The sequence below is a fragment of the Leuciscus leuciscus genome, assembly GCF_965113295.1.
Source record: "Leuciscus leuciscus genome assembly, chromosome: 23".
NCBI classification, from domain to species: Eukaryota; Metazoa; Chordata; class Actinopteri; order Cypriniformes; family Leuciscidae; genus Leuciscus; species Leuciscus leuciscus.
The window spans coordinates 11,575,023-11,600,514 of NC_138747.1; the positions used below are offsets into that span (position 1 = coordinate 11,575,023).

Consider the following 25,492-nt stretch of genomic DNA (forward strand, 5'->3'; position numbering starts at 1 on the left):
ATAGAAGACTTAACCCTAGTAGACACTCATCAAATAGTGTCAGTTATGTGGTAAACAATTACTTGCATATGAAATAAGTATGTTTTCCTCATTGGATTGTTTTACCTGGAAAGACTTCACTTTAGGTGTGATGGCAAGCTCATGTTTTGCTATGGCCCTGCAACGACTACACACATCAACAAAGCAGTGAGTCAGTATTATTTATCAAATTTGTTACATTTTCAGATTAGATTTCAAATATGGGAATTACATGATGGGTCATTTTTAGTTATGCAATGTGTAATGTATTGTATTACACCGCAACACAATAAAATAGGCTCACTGTAGTGTAATGTATTACATTAAAAGGTAATTGAAACGCACCTCAAAATGGGAGTGAATGTCACATTGGCACATTCAATATCTGCAAAGTCATAATCATCATCATAGTCATTGTCATCATCTTCGTCTCCGTTCTCGTCATCAGTTTTCAAAAGCCCCCGACCAATCATCCTGGTTTCACGGTCCAGCTGCTGAGGACGCAGGCCGTCTGAAGAACTGCGAATTATTGAAAATATCAGTGTGAATACCATCAATAAAGTGTATGAAAATGTATAGTGGATCATACAGAAGATGTCCTACCTTGGTTCCGAAAAACCTGTGTTTCTGATGACAAGCTCTGAGCTGAAATAGAATAGAGAAAATGGGATGAATGGATGGCTGGATGGATGGAAAAGAAGGAAGAAAGTAAAAAGAAATTAAATATGGGTGGAAGGAAGGAAGGAAAAATGTAAGGAAGGAAGAATGGATAGACAGAAGAAAGAAAGTAAGATTAGATAGAAGGTATAGCTGAAGGAAATGAAAATTGGATAAATTGGATGGATGAAAGTAAAAAGAAGGTAGGAAGGAAAAAGTTAGAATGGATGGACAGAAGGAGGGGAAGTAATGAAAGAAGGGAAAATGAATGGAAGGAGGGAAGGACTGAAGGAAGAATGAATGAAAAGAAATAGAAGGAATGTAGGACAAAAGGATGGATGAATGAATGGAAAATTAAGGAAGGACAATGTTGTAATGGATAAAAGCAGTGGACACAATTAAGGAATAAGGGAAAAAGGAAGAAAAATGGACAGATGGATGGATGGATGGATGGATGGATGGATGGATGGATGGATGGATGGATGGAAAAAGAAGGAAGGAAAACAATGGATTAAAAAAAGGGAAGGAAGGGAAAATGGATGAAAGAAGGGACAGATGGATGAATGGATGGGGACAGATGGATGAATAGATGGAAACAGAGGAAGGAAGTCAAGAAAGATGGAAGGAAGGATGGATAGAAGAAAGGAAGAATGGATGAAAATAAACAGAGAAAGGAAGGTACAAAGAAAGATGGAATGAAAGAAGGGGATTGATGGAAGATTGTCCTAGTTTACCCATCACTGTCCTCTTCTCTGATGAAGTCCTCACTGTCCCACCCCCCTGCGGCCCCCTGAAGAGGACTGTACTTCACCTCCAGCTCAATGTAGATCTACACCAGAAAATCCATCATCACATGACAACACAAAACCTAACTACAACATATGAACATCTAGAATGATTCAATAATCTTTCACCACACCAATGTTACAATATCATGAAGTGTATTTGTTTAATGGATGTTAAAGGAGTGAGGAGTGTGTTCGTAACTCACATCAGTAAGACTGTGCTGACTGTCTGTTAGAGACTCACGGAGAAGCAGCTGTCCCACAGACACCACATGCTGCAGGTTGATCACCAGCTTCCCCAGCAATCTGTGCACACACACTTATTATACCCATATTTTCTAATATTATTTGTTATGAATCATTAAGTTCATTTCCCTCTGGTCTTATATATAATGAATACTGTTCTGACCTGTTGCTGAACATCTTACTGCAGTTGTAGACACTGATTGACAGCACTTCATCCCTCTCAACCTTCCCATAGTGAGGCCATCTGAAGTGCTAAAGTCACATAAACAATACCAAACATGTTTATTTATTCCACACAGGCTAAAAATTTCCTTCAGATGTTCAACTCATGATTATGGATCTGTATCTATCAGCTACAGCTTGCTCATATATCGAGATTAGATGTAGTTTAAAATTAAGTAATTTATTACTGTGATGGAAAAGCTGAATTCTCAGCATTATTACTCCAGTTTTCAGTGTCGCATGATCCTTTAGAAATCATGTTGATTTTATGCTCAACTTATCAACATTTGTGATGTGTCGTATGAATAGAAAGTTCCAACGAACAGCATGTTGTCTGTCTTAGATCTCTCCTGACACACGTTTGTAAAGGTTTGTGTTAGATCTCTCCCTCTTTTACAGTCACTGCATTTCTCATAAATGAAAACCCCAAAGACTTCCTCTTCATAAAGCATGTTGAACATGATTTATCTTCACTCAGGCTGAACAGCTTTTCTTTCTTGTCCTTCCCACTTTTCTAATATCTGTTAGCTTAAGTTAAAGGATAACCTTGTGACATACCTCTAGACAAATATTTTAATTTCATTATTGTATCTGAGCTCATAGATGTGGCTGTTTACAAGACTCTGAAAATGTTCAAGTCCCTTCTGTCATTGTAACCAACTACTAAAGGTGTGGTTAAAGATCTCCTCCCAACATACACAACCACCAAACACTGATTTCAACTTAACTATATAACAATGAGTAGCTACATTTGTTGCTTTTACAGCTTTTCCACTTAATATTATACACATCTACTATGTATAAAAAGTGCAAAAATTACATAAAAAGTGAAGCTGGTTAGAGGGATAGTTCATCCCAAAATGAAAATTCTGTCATTAATTACTCACCCTTCATGTCGTTCCAAACCTGTAAAACTTTTGTTCATCTTCGGAACACAAATGAAGATCTTTTTAGTGAAATCTGAGAGCTTTCTGTCCCTCCATTGTCAACAGGCAACTACCACTTTCAAGCCCCAGAAAGGTAGTAAAGACATCAATAAAGTCATCCACAAGACTCCCGTGGTTTAACCTGATTTTTATGAAGCGAAGCAAGAAAAAAAAACTTACTTTACCACTTTATTAACAAAGTATTAAAGGGACAGAAAGCTCTCAAATTTCATTAAAAAGATCTTGATTTGTGTTCCCGGAGATGAACTAACATCTTACGGGTTTGGAACGTTGAGTAATTGATGACAGAATTTCCATTTTGGGGTAAACTAACTAGTGATGCACCGATGTGAAAATTGAGGCCGATACCGATAACCGATATTAATATTGCTGTTGTGGCCGATACCGATATTTGCCGATGTCGATATCTCTGTATAGAAAACAAATTTTAATGATTATCAAATAAAGAGCTATTTTCCAAAACACTTTTTTTTTTTTACTTTAGAAATGACTGATATTGGGCACCTTTACCTGTGTGCAAAATATGTCACATACGACACACATGCATTATACTGCATTGCATATACAGTAATGTGTGCTGGTCAACTTGTCTAAAATTAAGAAACCCTTAGAAAACAGTAAAAAAAACACACAAAAAACAGGAACATTGTGTAAAATTAAGATAGGCTACTTTATTTATTATTCCAATATCCAAATATGATACTAAAAAATACCACAGGGAAAAGGGCTTCTATTTGTGACGTGCCGTCTTTGCGTTTGAACATTGCACATTTTAAACAGGACACTCATTAACTGAATAAATGTTAGCCAATACAAACATATTTATAGAAAACAGTTGACAATGAATAGACAGGAGTCCAATAATAGCATAACGAATCATTCTAAAAATAATAACAAGTAGCCTAGGCTATAAGACGAATCCGACATGGGCTGTGTTAACAGTAAAACGTCCGTCATTTAACGAATTTTAAAAACACGGATGGATAATACAAAATATTTTCTGATATTTTGACAGAAAAAAAACAAGCAAGAACAAAATTTAAACTTAGCCCGTCAATTTTTCATTTGACAATTATCTTCTCTCTCTGTGTGTGCGCGCGTCCGTGTTTGTGAGAGAGAGAGCTCGCGCAGCACTGATACAACGGTAGCCTACTTTTTAATCCATAAGTAACGAACGTGCTAGTTTTCATACAAAATAAATATGTAACATAATTAGGTAGGCTACTTTAGTTATTATTAATACAATAACGTAACACATGAAGGCTATACGTTTCTCAACACTGAGAATGAAACAATAAACGCCTGTTTCTCCACTCGCGCTTATCAGTAATCCACAAATCACACGTGCTGTCACTTTTGAGAAAAATCTAATTCGAACGGGTATCAAATATCAAGCAATATATTCAAATATCTACGAGTCAAAAAACGATCAGTCAAAAATGTGTCATGAAGAGGAAAAAAACATAAGTCGCACTGGACTGCGTTAACAATGTTACGGACGGGACAGTTGACGTGAGCGCTCTGAAAGCGCCACTAAGACTGCTTTAAAACTTTCACAGAGACCTCAAACAGAAAGCACAAAAAGCCTGTCTTTAAATTTAATTTCGTTTTGTATTAATTGTATCTTAATTTTGATAAATGTTTCATCAACCAATTGCCTGGATTGAATTAAATAAGAAGTAAATATAGTAGAAAATATTTAATCAGGACACGGAGGCGAGGGCGCGTGAACCTGGAGCGCGTCTCATAAATGAACCGAAATCTACCTGACTCACAGACCGGAGACATATATAGAAAGCTTGAAATGTCTATTTTTAAACAGAACAATTCAAAACGAAAGAAAACAGACTGTTCTCTGCTTATGTCATCTGTATGAAATGTGTATTTATCTCAGGCACATTCACTACTGCTAAGATCAAGTCAGCATCGTCAACTTCATCTTCACACGTCAAATATCGGCCTGTTCACATCGGCTATATTTTGACATCGGAACGATACCGATGTGTAAAAAAATGACCAAATCGGCCGATATTATATCGGCGGCCGATATATATCGTGCACCACTAAAACTAACCCTTTAAAGCACCTGCTCTGTTATAAATCTGTGCTCCACTACAGCTCAAAAGTTGGGATCATTACATTAAAATGTTTTTTTTTCCATAAGTAATATTTTTATTCAAATAATGCTGCTGTTAAATTGAACATCAAAAGATCCTGGAAACATGAATATAAGCTGGACAACTGTTTTCACCATTAATAATTGTAAAATATGCTTTTTGAGCAGCAAACCAGCAGATAATGATTTCTGAAGGATCACGTGACACCGAAGACTGGAGTAACGATGCTGAAAATTCAGCTTGTCAGAGCGGGAATTTTACATTTTGAACATAAATAAAAATAGAAAAGTTCATTTAAATTGTAATACTAGGTCATAATATTACTGTTTTTCTAAAATAAGTGTAGCCTTGGTGAACATAAGAGATTTCTTTCAAAAACAGATTCGTAGCCTACTGACCCCAAACTTTTGAAAAGAAGCAGCTACTAGCCTAATTATCTTTTATGACTGGAACAGTAATTCAAATATTAGCTGTTTTTGTTAGTAGCCTATCCTGTTGTGATTATCATAACTTTAAAAAAGGCAGCGGATAAATGAACTTAAGTTAATCGTAAACAACTGAAACAGTTACCTCATTGAAGATGGCTATATTCTCACACTGAAGGATCCTGGTTTTGTGAGTAAATCCTGCACCGTAAACAATGTTTTAAAATAGTAACATGACATAATACCTCAATCGTTTCCCAGATAAGTATTGAAGATTTATATAAAAATATATATTCAAAACATTTTTTATCCAACTGAATAGACAATATTAATCATAATGGCAATATAGTTATTTCTCAATATCCATCGCTTACCTCTAAATGACAACTCCACTTTTCTGTCATATTTCCCTGGCAGATTATATATCTTCTTTAAAATGACAGTAATAGACATGGCAGAGTGCTGGTGTGTTTCTGCGTCTTGTAATACTGATCCACCGGTGTTAGCTTTGAGTGCAGTTGGTCCTCATTGTTCTTGAGGTATAATGCAATCTAACTTGAAGTGGTAGACAGATATATCCCCAATTAAGCCGCTTTCAAATATCCAACAGACATGTGGCCTTCGAAAACATTGTCAGACTATACGATCCTACACCTTGAGGAACTGTGGTGGAATTCCATCTGAAGGAAAACTCCCTAGGCAGCGGAGGAGTTGGAATATTTACCTATGATAATTTAAGTTAACAGTTGAACAGTTAGTGAACTAAGGGCGTAATACAGGTGAACGGCTGTCCTCATATCGGCCTTTAAGACTAAAAGGCATAAAGTGATTGAAATATGCCTTTTTTGTTGCAGACATAAGCTACACATTCAAGGATTTCAAAAAACCAAAAAAACATGTGTTATGTGTGTTAATAAGGTAATTTTATTAAGCATTTCTTGACAGTATAAAATGGCTTCTGAAGAACAGAACAACATGCTGCTGTGTAAACATATTTCATGATTTGGAAAAACAATGATAATATGATTAGAACCCCATTCCCTTTATATCATTAGATAAAAAAAAAAAAAAAAAAGGTTAAACAAGATAACAGTCCCATAAGGCTTTATGTGGCAAGAGCAAGCATATATATGACTAAATTCAACAGCTCTAATAGATAAGTGCAGATTAACTTTACTGTGCGATTAAGGTGCAAACATTCGTGTTAGATAAATCAAAATGACCTGTCTTTCAAAAGGAATATTTAAAATATTACTTGGCACCAACTACAACTTAAAAAGACACTGTGGTCTTCTATGGTCCCAAAGTCTACATAACGCCTTTATACCAGTAAACCAGCATTTTTTAAATCATATAGTGTGCTACTAAAAGACATGCAGTGATTTCTTTGGCAAGGTTCTAACTACTAATCATCTCTATTATGACAGCATGATTATGTTTTGCAGCATAGTGGCTGAATGAGTTCAGTCATTCACTTTGCTCTGATAACTACTATAGCTCAGAAAGTGTAACGAATTTCATAGGTCAGCATTCCTGATTGATATTGCATACATAGGCATCAAAAAGCAGCGAAAGGCCTTCAAATCTTGGCTTACGGAAAAATCAAGGCATCTGTATCCATAAACAATATAAAAAAAAAAAATATGCAACAATACAGAAAAATAGATCTATAAAAAGGAATATTTATAAAAACTCTATACCAGTTGGAAAAGAATAATATGAGGAATCTAGGAAGATAAAAGAAATCTATGAAGGACAGAAAAGGAAAATTGTTTGCATAATATATATAAAAAAGGCAATACAAATGGAATACAAGTGGTTTTCGAAAGAGTTCAACACCGGACATTGCATCCTTTAACAGAGCTGTGGCTCCCTCTAGTGGTGTTCCATATACTTAGCTTGTAACTATTTCATTTAGATGGCTATGTTTCAGTCTCCATTGCAAATCTGTCTACTTGGTCGGTGGAGGGGGGTTGACAGGAAGCAGATTCCTCATTTTAAAGTACGAAACCAGTTGATTTGGCACCTCAGCTAGAACACTCTGAGCCAATGCTTCTTTAGGAGCCTAAGAAGAAATTGAGACGTAAAAAATTAAATGCCATTAAATATTGACAGTGATGTAACAACAGAAAACACTGGATATGTTTTTAAGAACTTCAAACCAGCATGCAATTTCTATTAAAATTTAACGAGGATCATACACTGGCAAACTGCTTGAAGGGCACGAACTGCACAATATCTCTGATCGCCGACTCTCCGGTCACAGATTTGAGAACTCCACTGTCCCCATCAAGAAACTCCATGGCCTTAAAGTCTGCCTCACCCACACCCACGATGATGATGGACATGGGAAGTTTGGAGCAGTTCACGATGGACTGTCTGGTCTGGTCGAGATCAGTGATCTCCCCATCAGTGATGATCAACAGCACAAAGTATTGCTAATTAAGAGAGAAAGATGTTAGACATACATAGTGTTAATTGGACTGAAAATGCCATGGTAGACCACAGATCAAAGATGCACGAGTACCCATTAAACCACATCCTGAGTTGGATGAGGCAGTGCACTACAAAAAAAAGGGGCACTTGTTGGTATTACTTACAGCTGCATTTGGTTGCTGGGCAGCTCCGGCTGCAATTCGGGCCACATGATTTATAATGGGGGAGAAGTTGGTAGGTCCATAGAGACGGACTTGAGGCAAAGACGTACGATAGGCCTCCACAATTCCTTGCACTCCTGCATGGTATAAAACATCAGCACATGTGACAAACATGCTAGAATTTATTTTAAGTGAGACAGTTATGCAATTGTTACATTTCAGATCTAATTTTCCAAACAGTGGGACTCTTACCTTGGCAATATGGGCTATTGGGGTTGAAGTTCAATGGGAACTCATGGGATACCTAAGAAATTGAAAAAAGGCACTTTTGTCAAATTAAATTATGATTACAACTAATAATGAAAAAGTATCAAGAACACCTATAATGTCTAACCTGGAAGTTTGGAGGTATTTGAGCACCAAATCCAAATGCTGGGAAAAGTTTATCACTACAAGGGAAGACAGAAAAATAGATTGTAGACAAAAAGACTCATGTAGTCTCTTATGAATGTATTTGATCAAAAATTCAGCAGAGCTAATGGGAAATATTTCAATTTAAAATAACTAATTAGAATATCTATTTTAATACATCTTAAAATGTCATTTATTCCTGTGATGCAAAGCTGAATTGTCAGCAATCATTACTCCAGTATTTCCTTCAGAAATAATTATAATATGCTGATTTGCGTTCAAAAAACATTTATTTTTTTATCAATGTTAAATAGCTTACTATTTCTTGAAAATGGTGATTTAAAAAAACTTAAACTGTCACTTTAGATCAATTTAATGCATCTTTGCTTAATAAAAGTATTACTTACTTTAAATAAAATAAATAAAAATTCATACTAGCCCCAAACTTTTAAACGGTAGTGTATACATATTAAACCAACTTGTATATTTCTATACTTTCCTTATAACAATTACAATGCACTACTACTCAATGGGTGAACATATGTTAGTTTGTAGCAACATTGAATGGTTTTAGACTGAATGTTGTCCTTTGTCACACAGCTGGAGGAAAGTCTATGGACAAAATCTTCCTCTTACGTGTCATAGTCTTGGACTACCTGACCAACGGACCAGATGGCAGACAGATACTGGTTTACACCATTAGGGCTGATATAGTGAAGAGAGTCAGGGGAGCGGGGGTCTCCATTAGAGCCAGTGAAGTCAATGCCCACCTAAAACCAAACAATTTCCACCAATGTTTTAGAGCTTAAACCATAAAGCCACAAATGTACAACCTAAATTTGATGTTCTGCATTATACTCATTGATAACATCAAAATGTAAACAATTGCAAAATAGACACCAGCTATTAGAAGCAAATATTGTGCCATGGCTGATCTTACCGTGAAGTTAATTTGGCAACCTCCCATCACATAATCCAGAAATGAATACTGAGCTTCAAGCTGAAAGACAGTGTGGAGATTATTTATTATCATTATTGTACAATTATTGTAAAGAATTCTGCAATTTCCATTTTCATTCATAACAGATGAAGGTTGTCCGAACCTTGCAATACTTAATCTTGATGACCCCAGAGTTCTTATAACTCTTTTTCTTCTTTTGCTTCTCTGGATGAATGCAGTCAAACTCGACCTACAAAAATGAAAACTTTTCACTTATACCCTTTAATACATGCCTAAGAAATTATGGAAGTGAATAGAATGGAAATTTATGTGAAGATAAAGAAATGTTCTACTATTAACACAATGACAACAAAAAAAGCCTGGCGCAGTGGAGGTGGAGTCTCACCGGGGAGCCATTAACTGCTTTCTGCAGATCTGACACATTAGTTTGAAACACACCAATGAGATCATGAGAGCCATCGCTATCATAATCAGAACAATGAACCTAAAACAAAAAGCCAGGGACAGACAGACAGAAAGAAAGAAAAAGAAAGATATTTAGAGAAGATTAAATGACATGCATCCTGCTCACCGCATTGTCTTTAGCCTCGATTAGTTTAGCAGTGGTGCAGGTGAACTCTCCTATCATGTCTGAGCTTGTGTCTTCATCCTTATCGTAACATGTTACCTAGTAATCAGACAAAGCTTTAGTCTAAGGACTAGGACAACTGAAAGTGCTGGCAGATGACATCTTTACATGACATGATTATATGCGTTTTTTTCTTCTGATCTAATAGCTACCTCCTAAAAAGACATTATTGCCTAAGTTTTGTACACCACCGTTCAAAAGTTGGGGGGTCAGTAAGATTTTATCAAGCAAAGTTGCATTTAATTGATCAAATATATCAGTTAAGAATTTTAGTGTCCTAACCAGACCATTAATATTACACCATATTACACCACCGGGGTGTAGCCCCGGTGTCCTGGCCACATTCCACCCATTGGCCCTTACCAATCATGGCCTCCTAATAATCCCCTTACATTGAATTGGCTCTATCACTCTCTCTCCTCTCTCCACCTATAGCTGGTGTGTGGTGAGTGCACTGGCGCCGTTGTACTGTGGCTGCCGTCGCATCATCCAAGTGGATGCTGCACACTGGTGGTGGTTGAGGAGAGATCCCCTGATATGATTGTAAAAGCGCTTTGGGTGTACAGTAGTACATGTGAAAGCGCTATATAAATGCCCTATTCTATTCTATTCTATATGTTTTTTTAATAGGGCTGTCGATTTAGCGCATTCAATTAATTAGTTAGTTATGGGGGGAAATAACACGTTAAAATTAACGCATTTATTGCACCCACCCCAGACCTAAGTAGGTAATCTTACATTTCATACAGTTGATTGGTGACCCAACATGAAGAAGGGCAACAACTCGCTGCATGATGGAGCCTACAGAATGCAGTCAGAATGCTCCTATAATTCAAGATAATAAGGGCAAAAATGCAGTCCACAGTTTGAACGTACTTGAAGCCATGCCATGACGCTGCAGAAATAGCAACAGTTTCTAAAATAGAATAGTCATGTATCGCTGTTGCAGCTGGTTAACAGTTACAAAAGATCTTTATGTCAAACAAATGCAGCAAATAAATGCAGCCTTGGTGAGCATAAGAGACTTCTTTCAAGAACATTAAAAAAAATCGTACATACCCCAAACTATTGAACGGTAGCGTATGTGATGTTACAAAAAATAGAAATAAGAGCAGAAGAAAATTGTTTCTCTCTTGCATAGTGAAACTGTCTTCTACAATTCTGATAACTTACCATGACAAATGCACATCTCAGTGAGCATAAAACAAACTTTGTAGTTACCTTGATTGGTTTGTTCAGGTCACCACCACAGAATGTATGCAAGGAGACAGTAAACTTTTTCCAAGATGGATTCAAATTATTCTTGATGACCTATCGGTAACAGATCAAAGTCAACAACCATCAGCAAACAAATCCAACAACTCATGATTTTTTCTGCATGCACAAATAGACTAATATTTGGTTCACTGAGAGAGTGAAAGTGGGTAAAAACCTCTGTCCTGTGAATTAACTGCCATTTCCCATCTTCTTCTTGCTTGAAAAACTCCAAGAATGGATCAGACTTCCCAAACAGATCCTGAAAAACATAAGTGAATAGTGTAGCTTCCATATAACTCAAAACAGTTAGTACCATAAGTGGCTTTTACCCTGAATATGTTTTTTTGTGTGTGGTAAACCAGTGGTGACATTTCAACATTTTCCCTGCTTCTTTTGCAGCAATAACTGATGAAGTACAAATCATAATTGGTTATAACAAGATGTAAGAACAGAGGATGATTATGTCTACCTTTTTATCCAGGTTTTTTGCCTCCACTTCCATTACAATAGCCCTGTTGTCCTTCACTTCTTCTGCTGTAATCTGTACCAAAAATACAACATTGCTAAATGTAATAAACATTTTGAATGGCAGAACAGTAGTAGAAATGTGGAAAGCGATGCTTGCAAAAACGAACAGCTAGATGATGTTACACATCATTGACAAACTTTGCATGAATTCAAACATGCAAATATTATTTTGCTCAAACAGAGGGCTTTTGTGGATTATCAAATAAAACAAATTATTTTATGGAGCCCTTAAAGTCTTCTACAAACAAAGATACCGCAAATGAAAATGAATTGAATTCTGATGCCTGTAAAACATTCAACAGGAAGATGGTAAAACTGTCATGTGACAAATCCCCATGTTCTTTTACAATTTTTTCCATATTAGAAATATCAGTAAGAGTGTTTATATGAACATACCGTTATTGTGCCTTTCCCAGCTGGTTTTGCTGCCTTGAGCTGAAGGGGTCTGGTAATCTTCCTACTTGATACAATCTGTTGTAAAGGTTGGTGCATAAACAAGGCCATTATGCATATGTTATATTTTTAATGAAGTACAGTGTGACTAATGATTAGCACTGTTCTGCAGCAACTAGCACAAAACAGCATTTCACTGTATCACTCCTCACAATACATACCTGACCAAGGGTGCATTCAAAGCCTCCCAGAAAGTCATCATCCTTGAGGTCAACAGACTTGTTGTCAATGTCATAGACGCCAAACTTTAGTTTCTGCACCTTCTCAAAGTAATAGTCAATGTGAAGTTTTGTGGAGAACTCGGGGTCCTGGCAATTCTTCACTCTCTCTGTGCGTTCTACCTGCAATGATCACATACATTCAGCAATGTGACAAGCAAATAAAGTCATTTGTTTTTAACAGCTCTACAAGTTTGAATTATACCATCAAAAAAATGAGGAATATATATATATATATATATATATATATAAAAATATAAAGTCCACTCAATTTGGCATGTTTCATGGCATCGCAATTTAAAACAATTGACTATTTATAATAATAATTGAATAAAAGGTGAAAATAGCTGTGTCATTCGATTACATTCGAATGAATACGCTACCTACAGATGAATAACAAATATTTTTAAAACATCTACCAAATTATCATCTCTTCCTTACAGTTCAATGAGTTAACAATGCCACAAATTATTAAAACACCTGGCTGTAAGTAAAACATTAAATTGAGTTAATGCCTAAATAATATATTTTAATAATATTAATTAATATGATTTCATTTCATTTTAAAACTCATCCATATAATATTGTCTCAATATTTTTGTTTTATTCAAGTAAACATAAAAATAAAATAAAACAAATTATTGCTCAAATCAGCATTCCTAGCAATCCTAAGACCTGCAAAATAATAATTAAGTAAATAATTTAAAAAAATCTTTCTATAATATATTTACTAACTAGGCTACTTCAAATAATAATTCTAAATCTGTTTCAAAGGTGTTAGTAATGGTGTCAGAGAGCAGTGACATTTCCCCCCATCAAAACTGTTGCAGTGATACATTCGAAAGTGTCAGCAGATGTAATAATAACTATAAAAAAAAAAGGAAACGTAACTGCAAGTTTTGTTACAGCGGCTGTTCGAGGGTTAAAGTGTGTAACTTGCCTCTGTCCATTTGTCATCGCCGACACTCTGCAGCAGGACACAGAGTGGATCAGATTTGGATCCAACATCTTTATCCAGAAGATTATTGCAAGAGATGGAGAGCTCGATTTTCGACACACACTGAACGGCCATCTGAAAACAGAAACAAAAAATGTATGAAGTTCTAGCTTCAATGAATCAGTACTAAAGCTTACACACGCGAGGAAGTGACATTTGATGAAAGAAAGGAATGTTCAGACAATTTTGATCAAATTGGCCGTAATAAAAAGCAATACAAAATTCACATAATCTTCGAATCATACATGCTCGGTTTTTCACAAAATTACGCGTTTTAAAATATATATATTTTAAAACAAATGTGGCAAATGTCGTGTCTGAGGGCCTAAATGTCAGTATTTGAGACTGTCCGAGAGTCACGCCTTAAATATGTTAACGCGATTGAAACTATATTTCTGCAATGCTTAATGGCGCACTGCAAATCTAATACAGATACCCCGATACTATAAGATGAGCTGACAAATGCTACCGTGAAACTAAAAATATCATACCCTTAACTTTCAAACTGCAGAAATTGTGTCCGGAGATTCTCCGTCGAAACAAAACTGCTTACTAGTACTACCGTCTACACCCTGACACGTTCATGTAATATCAAATGAGCAGGGCGCTGCCATTCAGCTCCTCTGGACGTGCAACGCTATTGGTCAGAACGCCAGCTGAACTACGCGGCGATTGGCCAGGAGCCTGTCAATCACAGCACAAGCTCGCAGCGGCAGCACAGAGAGCAGTGTGCATGAAACCAACGTGGAGTGAGTCATTACACAGACAACAACATAACTACAAACATTGTAATTTTTTTACCAACGCCGTGAACTCATAGACACACTTAAAATTATATTTTTAAAAAAACACGCGTGTAAAGAATACTACTCACTTAATCTATATTATAACAGAGTTTCAGCGTAATAGCTGAATAATTAATATATGACTGCATGAGTTCATAATACTTTCACGTACACCCAACAATGCAGCAATCAATAAGAATCATTACATTTGTTATGTATTCTGCCAGCGTGTCAGTTTTATCAGTAGCCCCACAGCACAGCAGCTAACGTTAGTCTCGACTGGTTTAAGAGCAACCTGTCGTAGCAGTTGGGTAAAAAACAGCGAGCAGAATCAGAGCGTGGTTGCCTTGACCGCTATGTCACCATGGTAACACAGATTCCACAATTGGGCCAAATAATTTACGAAAAGCAAACAAACACACACACACACACACTACTCCGTTGTACCGTATTTGCTGACTAATCTGTCGTTAAGAGTGACAAATTAGTGGCCTTTTTTTCCTTCTTAATATTGCAGTGCAATCAAAATATAGCCTTACATGTATAGAAGTCTTAATGTCTATGAGAAAGCTTTACTTTTCAACATCAATCTCACCAATTCAAATCACCACCATAAAGCAATGTTTTAACTGTTATTGTGTACACAACTTATACCCCCTTTTTCACAGACAAGGCTTAAACATAGTCGCAGACTAAAATGCAGGTTTGAGCTGTTTTAACTGAAAGTAACTTGCTCTGCCATCTTAAAATATGTCAGTGCTATTGTTTTGTCTCAAGATTTACACCAGAAATGTTTGTTTTTTTCTAAGGCACATTTATAAAAGCTACTAATCCTAGCTTAATCTAAACCATGTTCTGTGAAACTGGGCCATAGAAACAATATTTCAATTAAATACCTCCACTTTAAAAATATATATATAATAATAATGCAAATATATAAACAATATATTTCTGCAGCAATACGAGTTAAAAAAAATTCCAGAACTACTCTGACAATGAATAACATTTTATTTCTCAAAACGAAGACTCAATTAAAGCAAAAAAAAAGTTAATTAAAAAGTCCCAATTTCCCCCCACAATGCATTCTTCCTTAAAAACTAAAAAACTAGCTGGCAGAAAATCCAATGCTCACAGATAGTTTATTGCAGCACTAATGTCTATGATTACTACTTACCTGAACATTAATGTTAATCAGGAATCAAGGCTCAGCATCAAAAAGGCACAAAGTAAAATATGTAGTCCACAATGCTTGAGAACCACCCAAGAATGCGAAACAGGCAGAAATGCACTCAATTCATCATGAATTTAATTCCAAAGCATTTCAAAACACCAAAAGTACAAAAGCTCAACCCAAATAAAAAACTTGCGTAAATAACCGTGAACTTGTGCTTCTGAACGGCCCCAGTGCAAGCAGATTCAAAGCATCAAAGAGCAGCGCTTGAGAGCAATACCACTTGACCTGCTTTAAAGAAATGCATCGAGAATTTCAGCAATTCTCGCTGCTAGAGAGAAATGACAAGCATGTGCAACTTGAATAATCTTTTATGCAGCATATCATCATTTGCCATCATAATCCACAGCCAAAACGATGAAACATTTCATGTGCCTCTCATCAGTGCAGTTTGTATGAGAATTGTTCTTCCACTTTCATATCAGAACAAAGTTCAAAAACAGCCAAATACAACAATGTGTTCCTCTTTAATGTTTCATTTAGAGACACTGCATTCTTAAAAAACCATCTGTGGCACAACTGGGGCAGAATTTCATACGTTTTTGATCCATACACAATTAAGATATGTTTTGTGTAATGCTGCAGGCATAAGGGCACACTAAATTTATGCTGTGCAGTTCAACAGAATCCAAACTAAAATAACTACTAGACTATTTTTTCACTCTAAAAAACAAAACAGTATAAAGCTTTTACCTGAAATGCATATCTGTGGCAGTAGAAAATATAAAATTTAAAAAGTGAAAAAATTTAGTTTTAAATAAAGCACTGTGGGAAAAGGTCAATGCCACAATATTAAAAAAAGAGTCTCAAGCAACAAGCAAAATATTAGAGCTAGTCACATCTTTAGAAGACATCTGAAGGAAAAAAGAAAAGAAAAAGAAAAAAAAGATCCAAAATATAATTATGCAGTTCAATATGGGAAACAAGGAAGTCACAGCAAAACATTTTATTGTTCATATTTGAACTGAGAGAAACAGAAGGACAGGAGAGAATACAATACCTTTAAGTGTCATCATTTCAGGAATGGCATTTTATTGACAAAATAGTTCAGCTGGAAAGTATTTACAAGAGAAAAAGCGCTGGAACGTCAAAATAAACTACGTATAACAACTGATCCATTTCTGCAAAACTTTAAAAAAAGCCAAACATCCAAAAAAAAAGAAAAGGAAGCTATCAAACACCACAACACATTGTGAAGAGAGCTAAGCAAAGAGAGTAAAATGCTTTCATTTACATTATATTACAATGCCGCATGTGCTTCACATCCGCTTATAGTGTACAGTGAAGTATTGGTTTGACATCAGGCTTTTATAGCAATCCAATGTGACAGCAACAGATATTGATAAAGACAGCATTTGCATTTTATTGACAGAAAAAAACTTGCAGCAGAGAGCAAACATTGTAACTGAAGTGTAGACATGTATATAGCGCACAATGCACAGCAGCAGTTTTTTTTTACCTCAAATGCGTAGATGCAGCATGGATAATATACAGATGTGTAAAACTTGAACAGAGATACCAAACAATGAGGAACTAACCTCCTCCACAGCTATTAGGCTCTAATGAACATACCGCTATGAAGTCGCCCCTTTTTCTGATCTGCAGATGTGAACTAAAACGTTATTGGCCTGAAGTCTTAAACAACGCTGTTTAGAGGAATTTAAAATAAATATTGTCTTTCCTCAATTGTCATGCTTCATGAAACTACAATCTTGGATACATAATGTGTCCAGGAAAAAAAACTAATACTTGTCAGTTTCTTCTTCTGTACATAAAAACAACCAGTTAAGTTAATTTGTCAGAAAACCGAGTCAAAAGAAAACATAATTTGCAATGACATAGTCATTGTTTTCATCCCAAAGTGATCTTCACTTTTCTTGCCCCAATAGGCCTATCATTCAGGTCCATAACAGCAGCCATTGCTTCATCTTGGGAGTCAAAAGCAACCATTGCTTCCCCAGTGGGCAAACCTTTCTCATTGAATTGCAAGCATACAGAACCAGGCAACACTTGATAGCCATAGAAAAAATCAATTATCTCATCAACAGTCACAGTAAAGGGCATGTTTTGAATTTTGACAATGGTGGGCCGTGAATTACCTGGACCACTGGAAGGTCCTCTAAGACTCTCAGAAGCTGGCCTCTGACCTTGGCTCCCTCCATGATTTTGGCCGATGGTTTTACGAGAAGATCCATTATCAAATGATGGGATGCCCCTTAATGGCTCTGGTGCACCAAAGCCAGAAGGTGCACTGGGTCTGAAACCAGGGTGCTCTAGAACAGGACCGGGCAGGGGTCCTCCAACCATTGGTGGGGGAAGGCCTAGCGAGACATCACCCAAAGCAGCACCAAGTGGCGGCAAAGGCGGTGGACCTGCCAGTCCATTACCTGGGGCAACGAACGGGTTGACAAAAGGGGGACCGTTGCCAAGGGTCCCTACAGCATTTCTCAGAAAACTAAACTCGTCGCCTGTCATTCCTGGAAAAGCATGAGGCACTTGGGGAACTTGGGCCTGGGGCTGCGCGTGTGCATGAGAATGGGCATGGGAATTTCCTAGGGATTTCTGGCCTCTCTTTGCTTGTGGAGGAGGATTTCTCTCAACTTCCTTCATCTGATCGAATGTTACCAAATGAACAAAAGCATCCCTGCCATTCAATTTTTGCCTGTGGAGTCTCTCTGCTTTTAGTGCATCCTCGTCAGACTTAAACTGCACAATAGCCTGGCCAAGACCATTACCGTTTGCGTCAACTAGCACCTTAAGACTTTCCTCAAACAACTGAATGCCATCAAGAAAAAGACGGACATCTTTTTTCGTCACGTTATAAGGAATATTGGTTATGTGAGCACAATTCTTGGCACTCTTTCCTCCTCCTGAGCTATTCTTCTGATCACCCTGGGAACCCTGCATTCGTTTGCGAATGGTGTCTATCTTTTCATACATGTTTTTCTTTGTGATCGGATGCACCTGAATAAACCGACTACCCATGTACTGCATATGGCATCCGAGAGCAGCTTTGTAATCATTTTCATTCCTAAACTCCACAAATCCCTCACCGGTTGCCCTGCCATTGGGACCGTACGCAATGTAAATGCTATCTTCAACAATGTCAAGATTTTTGAAAAACTCAAAGATCTGCTTGTTTTCGGCTTCATAGGGGAGTCCTTTCAAATACACACAGAATTCTAGTTTGTGGGGAGATCGGGATCTGGCTCGCTCGCGACCAGAGGGTGGTGGCGAATTGGCACTTCTGCGACGATGGCGATTGTGTTCGGAGTCACCACCTGGTTTAGACTGTCCTGCACTCTCTCTCCACTGTCGCTCTGTAGCTGGAGAAACTTCAACGTATCTTTGGCCAATCATTCCAGCATTTCTTTTCAGAGCTTCAAAAGACTCTTGGGGCGAGAAGAACTTAACCAATGCCCTGCCGTTGTTTCTACCCATGTGGTCTTTGAGCAAACGAACAGACTCAATCCCAAGTCCCTGGAAGAAATCTCTGACTTCACATTCAGTGACAGAAAAAGGAAGGCCGTGTAGATGAACATAAAACTCATCTGGGTTTGTCGCTGCTGATTTCATGTGAGATTGGAGGTTAAGGGGGTTAAGGGGGTTTAGAGGGTTTAGGGGATTCAGGAACATTGGATTGTGATTTCCGAGAGACATTGGACCAGAGGCACCTATACCACCAGATAAAGGGCCGACTGGGGGAGGGACACCAGGATTGAATGGAGGAAGCGCAGACATGTGCGTCATGTGTGCCATGGGAGGGACCGGAGGCCCTGACGTAAGCGGATTAACAGCAGGTACTGGTGGTAATGTGGATACTGGTGGGGGTCCTGGCATGGGGGGCATCGGTGGTAGAGTTGGCATGGTGGGCAAGGGAGGTATTGGGGGAGGTACAGAGTTCAAGGACGACATTGCCGTTGTCATTGTTGATCCCAAACTAAGACTTGGGCTGCTAAAATTATTAAAGTTTGGGGGCATATTTCCCATGGTAGTGGTCGAAAAGGTAGGGACAGTCTTGTTGCTTACAGGCTCATGTGTTGACACTGCTGTGGTGGCTGTAGTCGAAGTTGTGTTACTAAAACCTTGTGCTGTGGTTGCCAAGTTGCCCCTTCCACTTCCACCAGTACTAACAGGTGGACCCGGCCTACTGCCATTTCCTGTGGCAACCTCTGCACTGCCGGTTTCAAAGCGCCTACGGCTCAGCTCAATCATGTTTTGCATTTCTGTTTTGCTACTCAGTAACAGAGACACCTTGGAACCTTTGATCGAGCCCCCTGTGCGCATCATTCCAAGCCTTGCATCTTCATCTGTGGCGAACACGATAAAAGCCTCACCGTGTTCACCCCCTACAATATGCACACCACCATCCGGGATGGTCAATCCAGAGAAGAAATGACGTATGTCCATAGTCCCAGCCACAATGGGGAGACCCTGCAAACGGATGACCACAGCCATGCTGAGGTGCAACAAAACACACCTGTAGATGAAAGAAGGCAACGACTGTCAGGCTATGGTAAAAGGTAAAAAGATAACACAGAGAACCAGTATACAAACCACAAGACAATTAACAGCAAGACCAAAGATTATGTGAGAAACATTATGACAACAGCAGAATAAATAGCGCATGAATTTTAACACAAAGCCTAACACAGATTGTTAGCTTATCACACCTTTTAATGGCTTTGGAGTCATAGCTAAAGCACACTAGCTAGCATACTGCATTTCACTTATATATATATAAAATACAACAATTTAGAATGAGGTCAAATCATTAAACACTTAATCTTGAAAGACTACATACCCAGATAACTACATAAAACACTGTTAAACACACCCATTGCATGAGTTTAACTGAGAATTGAAGTCACAATCTTCAAATATGACAGAAGTTTGACAACACTAATACTGTTATTTGTATAGCAAAATGTAGCCCAGTGGTTTTTAATCCTTGTCCTGAGGACCCACAGCACTGCACATTTATTTATATCTGACACAATCATTTCAGTTCATTGAGCTTTCTCCTAATTTCTCCTATTTTAAATAAAGGGGGGAAAAAATGCAGTGCTGTGGGACCCTAGGACCAGGATTAAAAAAAAACACAGGACCAGCATTGAAAACCACTGTTTTAGCTTATTTTACACAGTCCTTGGCTTGAAGATTGCTGACCAAAGGGTTCCCACACATTTTGACCTAAACAAGATACTTTGAAGAATATGGTAAACCAAATAGGCCCAGGGCTCCATTGACTTCCATAGTATGGGAAAAAAATACTATGGAAGTTAATGGGACCCTGGTCCTGTTTGGTTACCCATATTTTTCAAAATATCTTCTTTTGTGTTCAGCAGAACAAAGAAATTCATGCAGGTTTGGAACAACTTGAGGGTGAGTAAATTACTAAATTTTCATTTTGGGGTGAACTATCCCTTTAACTTTTCCAGAGTTAAAAATTACAATTTAAAAATGATCCTTATATTTCCAGATTTTTAACAACTGTGAGAAGCAGGGCCCATCAATAAGGACTGTCCGATGGCCCGGGACCAGAGTAAACGTCGCTCGGGACAGTCCTTCCATAGTACTTCCATAGTATGGGAAAAAAAATACTATGGAAGTTAATGGGACCCTGGTCCTGTTTGGTTACCCATATTTTTCAAAATATCTTCTTTTGTGTTCAGCAGAAGAAAGAAATTCATGCAGGTTTGGAACAACTTGAGGGTGAGTAAATTACTAAATTTTCATTTTTGGGTGAACTATCCCTTTAACTTTTCCAGAGTTAAAAATTACAATTTAAAAATGATCCTTATATTTCCAGATTTTTAACAACTGTGAGAAGCAGGGCCCATCAATAAGGACTGTCCGATGGCCCGGGACCAGAGTAAACGTCGCTCGGGACAGTTGAATTGGGTCACTCGCCCAATTGGGCCAGTGCTGCATTATGAGTTTATCATTTGCACGTGTTTTTAAGCCTTGCCAATTTAAATAAGTGTAAGACAGCGCAAAAGAGAAATCCATTCAGTTTTGTGTGCGCACACATCACAGCCACAAAAGACGCTTCTCCGACAGCGTGCGAATGCTGAATAGAGCTCTCGATCACGTCTATTTTTGAACTGACATATTCACACAAAATAACTTCAAAAAATGTCACAGAGTATCCTAGTAAAAACAGTCTGTTATATCTTAAGAGAACATAAAGAGTTGAGAAATACAACACATGTGTAACAGTATATTGGATCCATGCAGCTCTTAAAATGACAGCCGCCTAATAAACCTGCAGCTGTGTTTGTTTTAATGTTAATCAAACAATACCTATTTATTTTAATTACTATTTTGTAGTGGGGTCAGTAACATTTTTGGCAGGGCAAATACAAATTGTAACCACTGGCCTGACCGGACCAGCAGAAAAAAATCCTTAGCTTTGAGCCCTGGGAACCCTCTGGAGATTTTTTTTTTTGCTTTTTAACATTTTACTGTAGCCAGCAAAATGTCCCCCAAAACATTAATAGCATTGTAAAAATTAATTGGATTGTAGATTGTCATCCATTCACAAAGAATCCATACTGCAATGATATATTACTCAAGACAACAAAAAATTTACAAATTTCGACATTTCTAAATTCATAAAAATTCTCACTCTTTTATTAAACAATTTAAAAAAATAAGTCTATGTTTGTTTGACTAAGATCCCTCAAATGCTTACCTGTATTTAAAGTGCTGCTTCGTTACAAGATGCACAGGATACCCAAGCCAATCCTGACGGCAATCATTTAAAATCAATTCTCGACTGTAATAAAAAGAATAAATGGAGGGAAATATATGTAAACAGCATTAGAACAATCATACCCATGAGTGTCTCCAAGAAAACCATCCAGCAATTTCCAGCCCATTTAGTAACATTCTGCTACAGCAAAACAATAAATTGAATCACCACTTGTGCACATCAGAAGTTTGCCGGCTGCTTCGCAAAAGCCATAAACATTAAAATTGGTCTTAGAAAACATGAATGTCATGCATTTCATGAACCCCAGCAAACATTCACACTTAACAGCAACACATCAAAATACAGGAACATTTTAAAACATTGTGTAGTATATTAAGCTAGAAAAAACTGATTGTGACCTTGCATAGAAGTGAAGATAAAATCTGATAATGTTGGTAAATTGTGAGCAATGAATAAGAAACGTAATTAGAGAACCTCTCTAAAAGCATCTAGCCTGTTTAATACTAACTCGTGTATTTCTAATCTGTAAATTGGTAACCTGTAAACATACAAGAATCAGAAAAAAGGCCAATTTAGACACTAAAAAGTACAACCACTGTAGACACCTCACTTCACTATTACACTACCTCTCTTCACTATTACACTACAAAAGAACATGAAACTTACACTCTACTTAGTCCATGACACTTAAAGGGATGGTTTACCCAAAAAATTTAAAACTGTAATAATTTACTCAACCTTCATGCTGTTCCAAATCTATAAGACTTATTAGCCTAATTTGATCTTCAGTACACAAATAGAAATATTTATACAATATTCTTTCGTCATCTTTGTCAATACTTTGAAAGTCCATGCAACTAAAACTTTAGGCTAATGCATCAAAAAGTACAAAAATAGATTGTAAAAGTAATCCATAAATTAGGCTATAGAGTGGTTTAAATCCAAGTGTTCTGACATAATCGCTTTAATTGAACATTTTATTAATGGGTCTTATGGGTTAGGGTGAGAAAATTATAAGATTTTGTGTGTGTGTGAACTGTTTAAATTGGAAGAGAAGTATTTGATCACCTACCACCAGAAACCACAAAAACTAGGTAAGTTGAATAAAAGTGTCTTCAAACACAAAATGAGCAACAACCTCCAACATTTTGCTTGATAAGGTTAATACAATGTTAAGAGCCTTAAACCAAAAGTGGAAACTACGTCACATAATCAGAGGATAATAACCATGTGGACATAAACCTGAAAGGATGTATGCCAAAAAACAGATAGTAACTAATAAAAACCAAATAATTAAAAGTATGACATCAAGGTTGAGGTCTGCTAATTGCACTTTAAAAAACGTTGTATAAAAACCTTAACTTGGCGATTTCCATTGCATCAACACTCCAATGTCACCATAATCAAACACTCCAGTGTCAACATAAACGACCCCTTAAAGTACAATTTTATGCTAATGCTGAAATATGACGAAGTGTCAACAAAATTGATACAACATCGAATATGAAATGAGCTTCATCCAGGAAACTTTGCTTATTTTGAACGTTTACAGCTTGCTTTAGCTGGAACAACCACTGAAATAAAATAGCGAAATAAGCGAATCATAACAATAGAAACATGTAAAGCCGTTCGAGAAAAGCTTTGACAACCCAGCACTCTTTGATTTCTTAAAATAAAATGATCTAAGTAAATAGAGTTTAACAATAACATCCATCGTATGGCGTCATCAGCCATTCAAACCTCAAAACCAGCGAGATGACAAAATGGCGCCGTCTGTATTTACCAGCGCAAATGGATTGATGTCGTCTACAACTGAAACAAAGCTCGCTGCCATTTTCACAATTCATCAAATCAGCATAGCACGTTTTAGAAATTTGAAAACAACATTCACTGCACGGAAAGGAAGGGATGTCTGGCTAGCGGTGCATTGTCCATTTAAAAGCTCATTGCTTGCAGCTCACAATCACCCTGCCTTCCATTAAGCGTATAAAACCACTGCATGTTGCAAATGTCGAGAGTGTTGTGTATGGCTACATGAAATACATTGTGTGAATTGATGTACTTTGCATATTCTTACCGAAATTATTTGTCTTAACTGATCTTTTGAAAATAATAAAGACGATGCGCTTCAGCTGTCTTCTTCCACCTCTTGTTCGTCAGCGTCTTAATATCGTCGTGCTCAATCTGTTCAGTATCGACAGGAGAAAGATCGACAGCGCTTGCGCTGATGTAAGCCAATCAGTTAACGCGCAAGAGAAACAGACGCACGCTGTAGTAGGTGGGTCACTTGAGCATGTGGTACTCACTGCAGAGTCAAATGACGACTAGCTCCTCCTTGGAGCTCCAATGGGGTTGGATTAGTCCAGCTCCTCCTCTCTGGAGCTCCAATGGGGTTGGATTAGTCCAGCTCCTCCGGTTGGAGGGATAGAGCTGTGGGTAGGGTTAGGCAGAGTCATATATGACTCTGGGTTAGGGTTAGGTTAGGGTGTGGTTGGATATTCTAGCTCCACCCATTAGGCCCAAATTATATTTGCGCCCAGAACTCGAGAGCAAATGGGTGGAGTCTAGACGTCCAGCGAGGAGGAGCGAATGTGAAGCAGGACGTCATTGGACTCTGCAGTGAGCACCACTTGCAGAACTCTATGGATGGATGGTGGTCGGATGGAAGTTATGATCGTATTTGCTTATCTAGTGTGACATGTTCTGCGTTCACACCATGTCAGCTTGAATTATTTATTTTGATTAAAGTTTATGCGGGCACATGATTAAAAAATAAAATAATGATGTGCACAGATAAATAATTTATGTTAAACACTGCAATATTTCATAAAAAAAATATTTCATGGTGTTTCATTTCATTTTTATTTCATGGTGACTTGCAAATTTCTTCTTCTCTGTTCTGTCAATGTGTGTGTGTGTGTGTGTGTGTGTGTGTGTGTGTACTTGTACAACTATCTTTGTGAGGACCAGTTTGAGTTTTAGACCATTGGAGTGAGGACAAAGAGAGTAAAGTGAGGACATTTTGGCCGGTCCTCACTTTCTGAGACCCCTTTAAAGGCCTGTTTGAGGGTCAAAACTTGGTTTTAGTTTTGGCACTTTGTTGTGATGGGTAAGGTTAGGGTAAGCGGCTAGAGAATGCATTGTGTCAATGAATGTCCTCATAAAGATAGATGCTCAAGAATGTGTGTGTGTGTGTTGTGTGTGTGACCTGTTAAGCCCTACATTATGGGGACAACATTTAATACCAGAAATGTTTGATCTTGTGTGGGGACATTTTTTGATCCCCACGAG

General features: G+C 37.5%; 2 protein-coding genes across 9 annotated transcripts in view; both read right to left on the bottom strand.

The window, feature by feature from the left end:
* The window catches only part of fer1l4 (fer-1 like family member 4), a 28,388-nt gene extending 22,198 nt beyond the window's left edge, over positions 1 to 6,190 (bottom strand). For both annotated transcript variants that reach the window (XM_082155386.1, XM_082155385.1), the window contains exons 1-8: positions 5,792 to 6,190; positions 5,563 to 5,618; positions 1,870 to 1,958; positions 1,667 to 1,766; positions 1,410 to 1,504; positions 622 to 663; positions 364 to 537; positions 106 to 166 (exon numbers count right to left, since the gene is read on the bottom strand). In XM_082155386.1, coding sequence (XP_082011512.1) covers positions 106 to 166; positions 364 to 537; positions 622 to 663; positions 1,410 to 1,504; positions 1,667 to 1,766; positions 1,870 to 1,958; positions 5,563 to 5,618; positions 5,792 to 5,870 — 696 coding nt within the window. In that variant the 5' untranslated portion in view covers positions 5,871 to 6,190. The remainder of the gene's footprint in view (positions 1 to 105; positions 167 to 363; positions 538 to 621; positions 664 to 1,409; positions 1,505 to 1,666; positions 1,767 to 1,869; positions 1,959 to 5,562; positions 5,619 to 5,791) is intronic.
* A 128-nt stretch (positions 6,191 to 6,318) lies between these two features.
* On the bottom strand, positions 6,319 to 24,465 carry LOC309487652 (copine-3-like). Of its 7 annotated transcripts, XM_082155390.1 has the most exons (17): positions 24,279 to 24,424; positions 22,181 to 22,264; positions 13,411 to 13,542; positions 12,414 to 12,593; positions 12,196 to 12,270; positions 11,741 to 11,812; positions 11,447 to 11,530; positions 11,236 to 11,325; positions 9,772 to 9,870; positions 9,529 to 9,615; positions 9,366 to 9,425; positions 9,062 to 9,195; positions 8,409 to 8,463; positions 8,267 to 8,318; positions 8,018 to 8,151; positions 7,619 to 7,855; positions 6,319 to 7,482 (listed from the first exon to the last, which is right to left on the bottom strand). In XM_082155390.1, the coding sequence occupies exons 3-17, from the start codon at positions 13,540 to 13,542 to the stop codon at positions 7,369 to 7,371; spliced, it is 1,605 nt and encodes a 534-aa protein (XP_082011516.1). In that variant the 5' UTR covers positions 22,181 to 22,264; positions 24,279 to 24,424; the 3' UTR covers positions 6,319 to 7,368. The 7 variants fall into 7 exon arrangements, with proteins under 7 accessions (XP_082011516.1, XP_082011514.1, XP_082011517.1 ...); XM_082155388.1 differs by lacking the exon at positions 22,181 to 22,264 and having other exon boundaries at positions 24,279 to 24,441; XM_082155391.1 differs by lacking the exon at positions 22,181 to 22,264 and having other exon boundaries at positions 12,414 to 12,589; positions 13,407 to 13,542; positions 24,279 to 24,441.
* Between the last annotated feature and the right edge of the window lie 1,027 nt (positions 24,466 to 25,492).

Excerpts from the sequence above, each read along its gene's own strand:
- LOC309487652 (XM_082155387.1), bottom strand. The coding sequence starts at position 19,941 with ATGGCTGTGGTCATCCGTTTGCAGGGTCTCCCCATTGTGGCTGGGACT.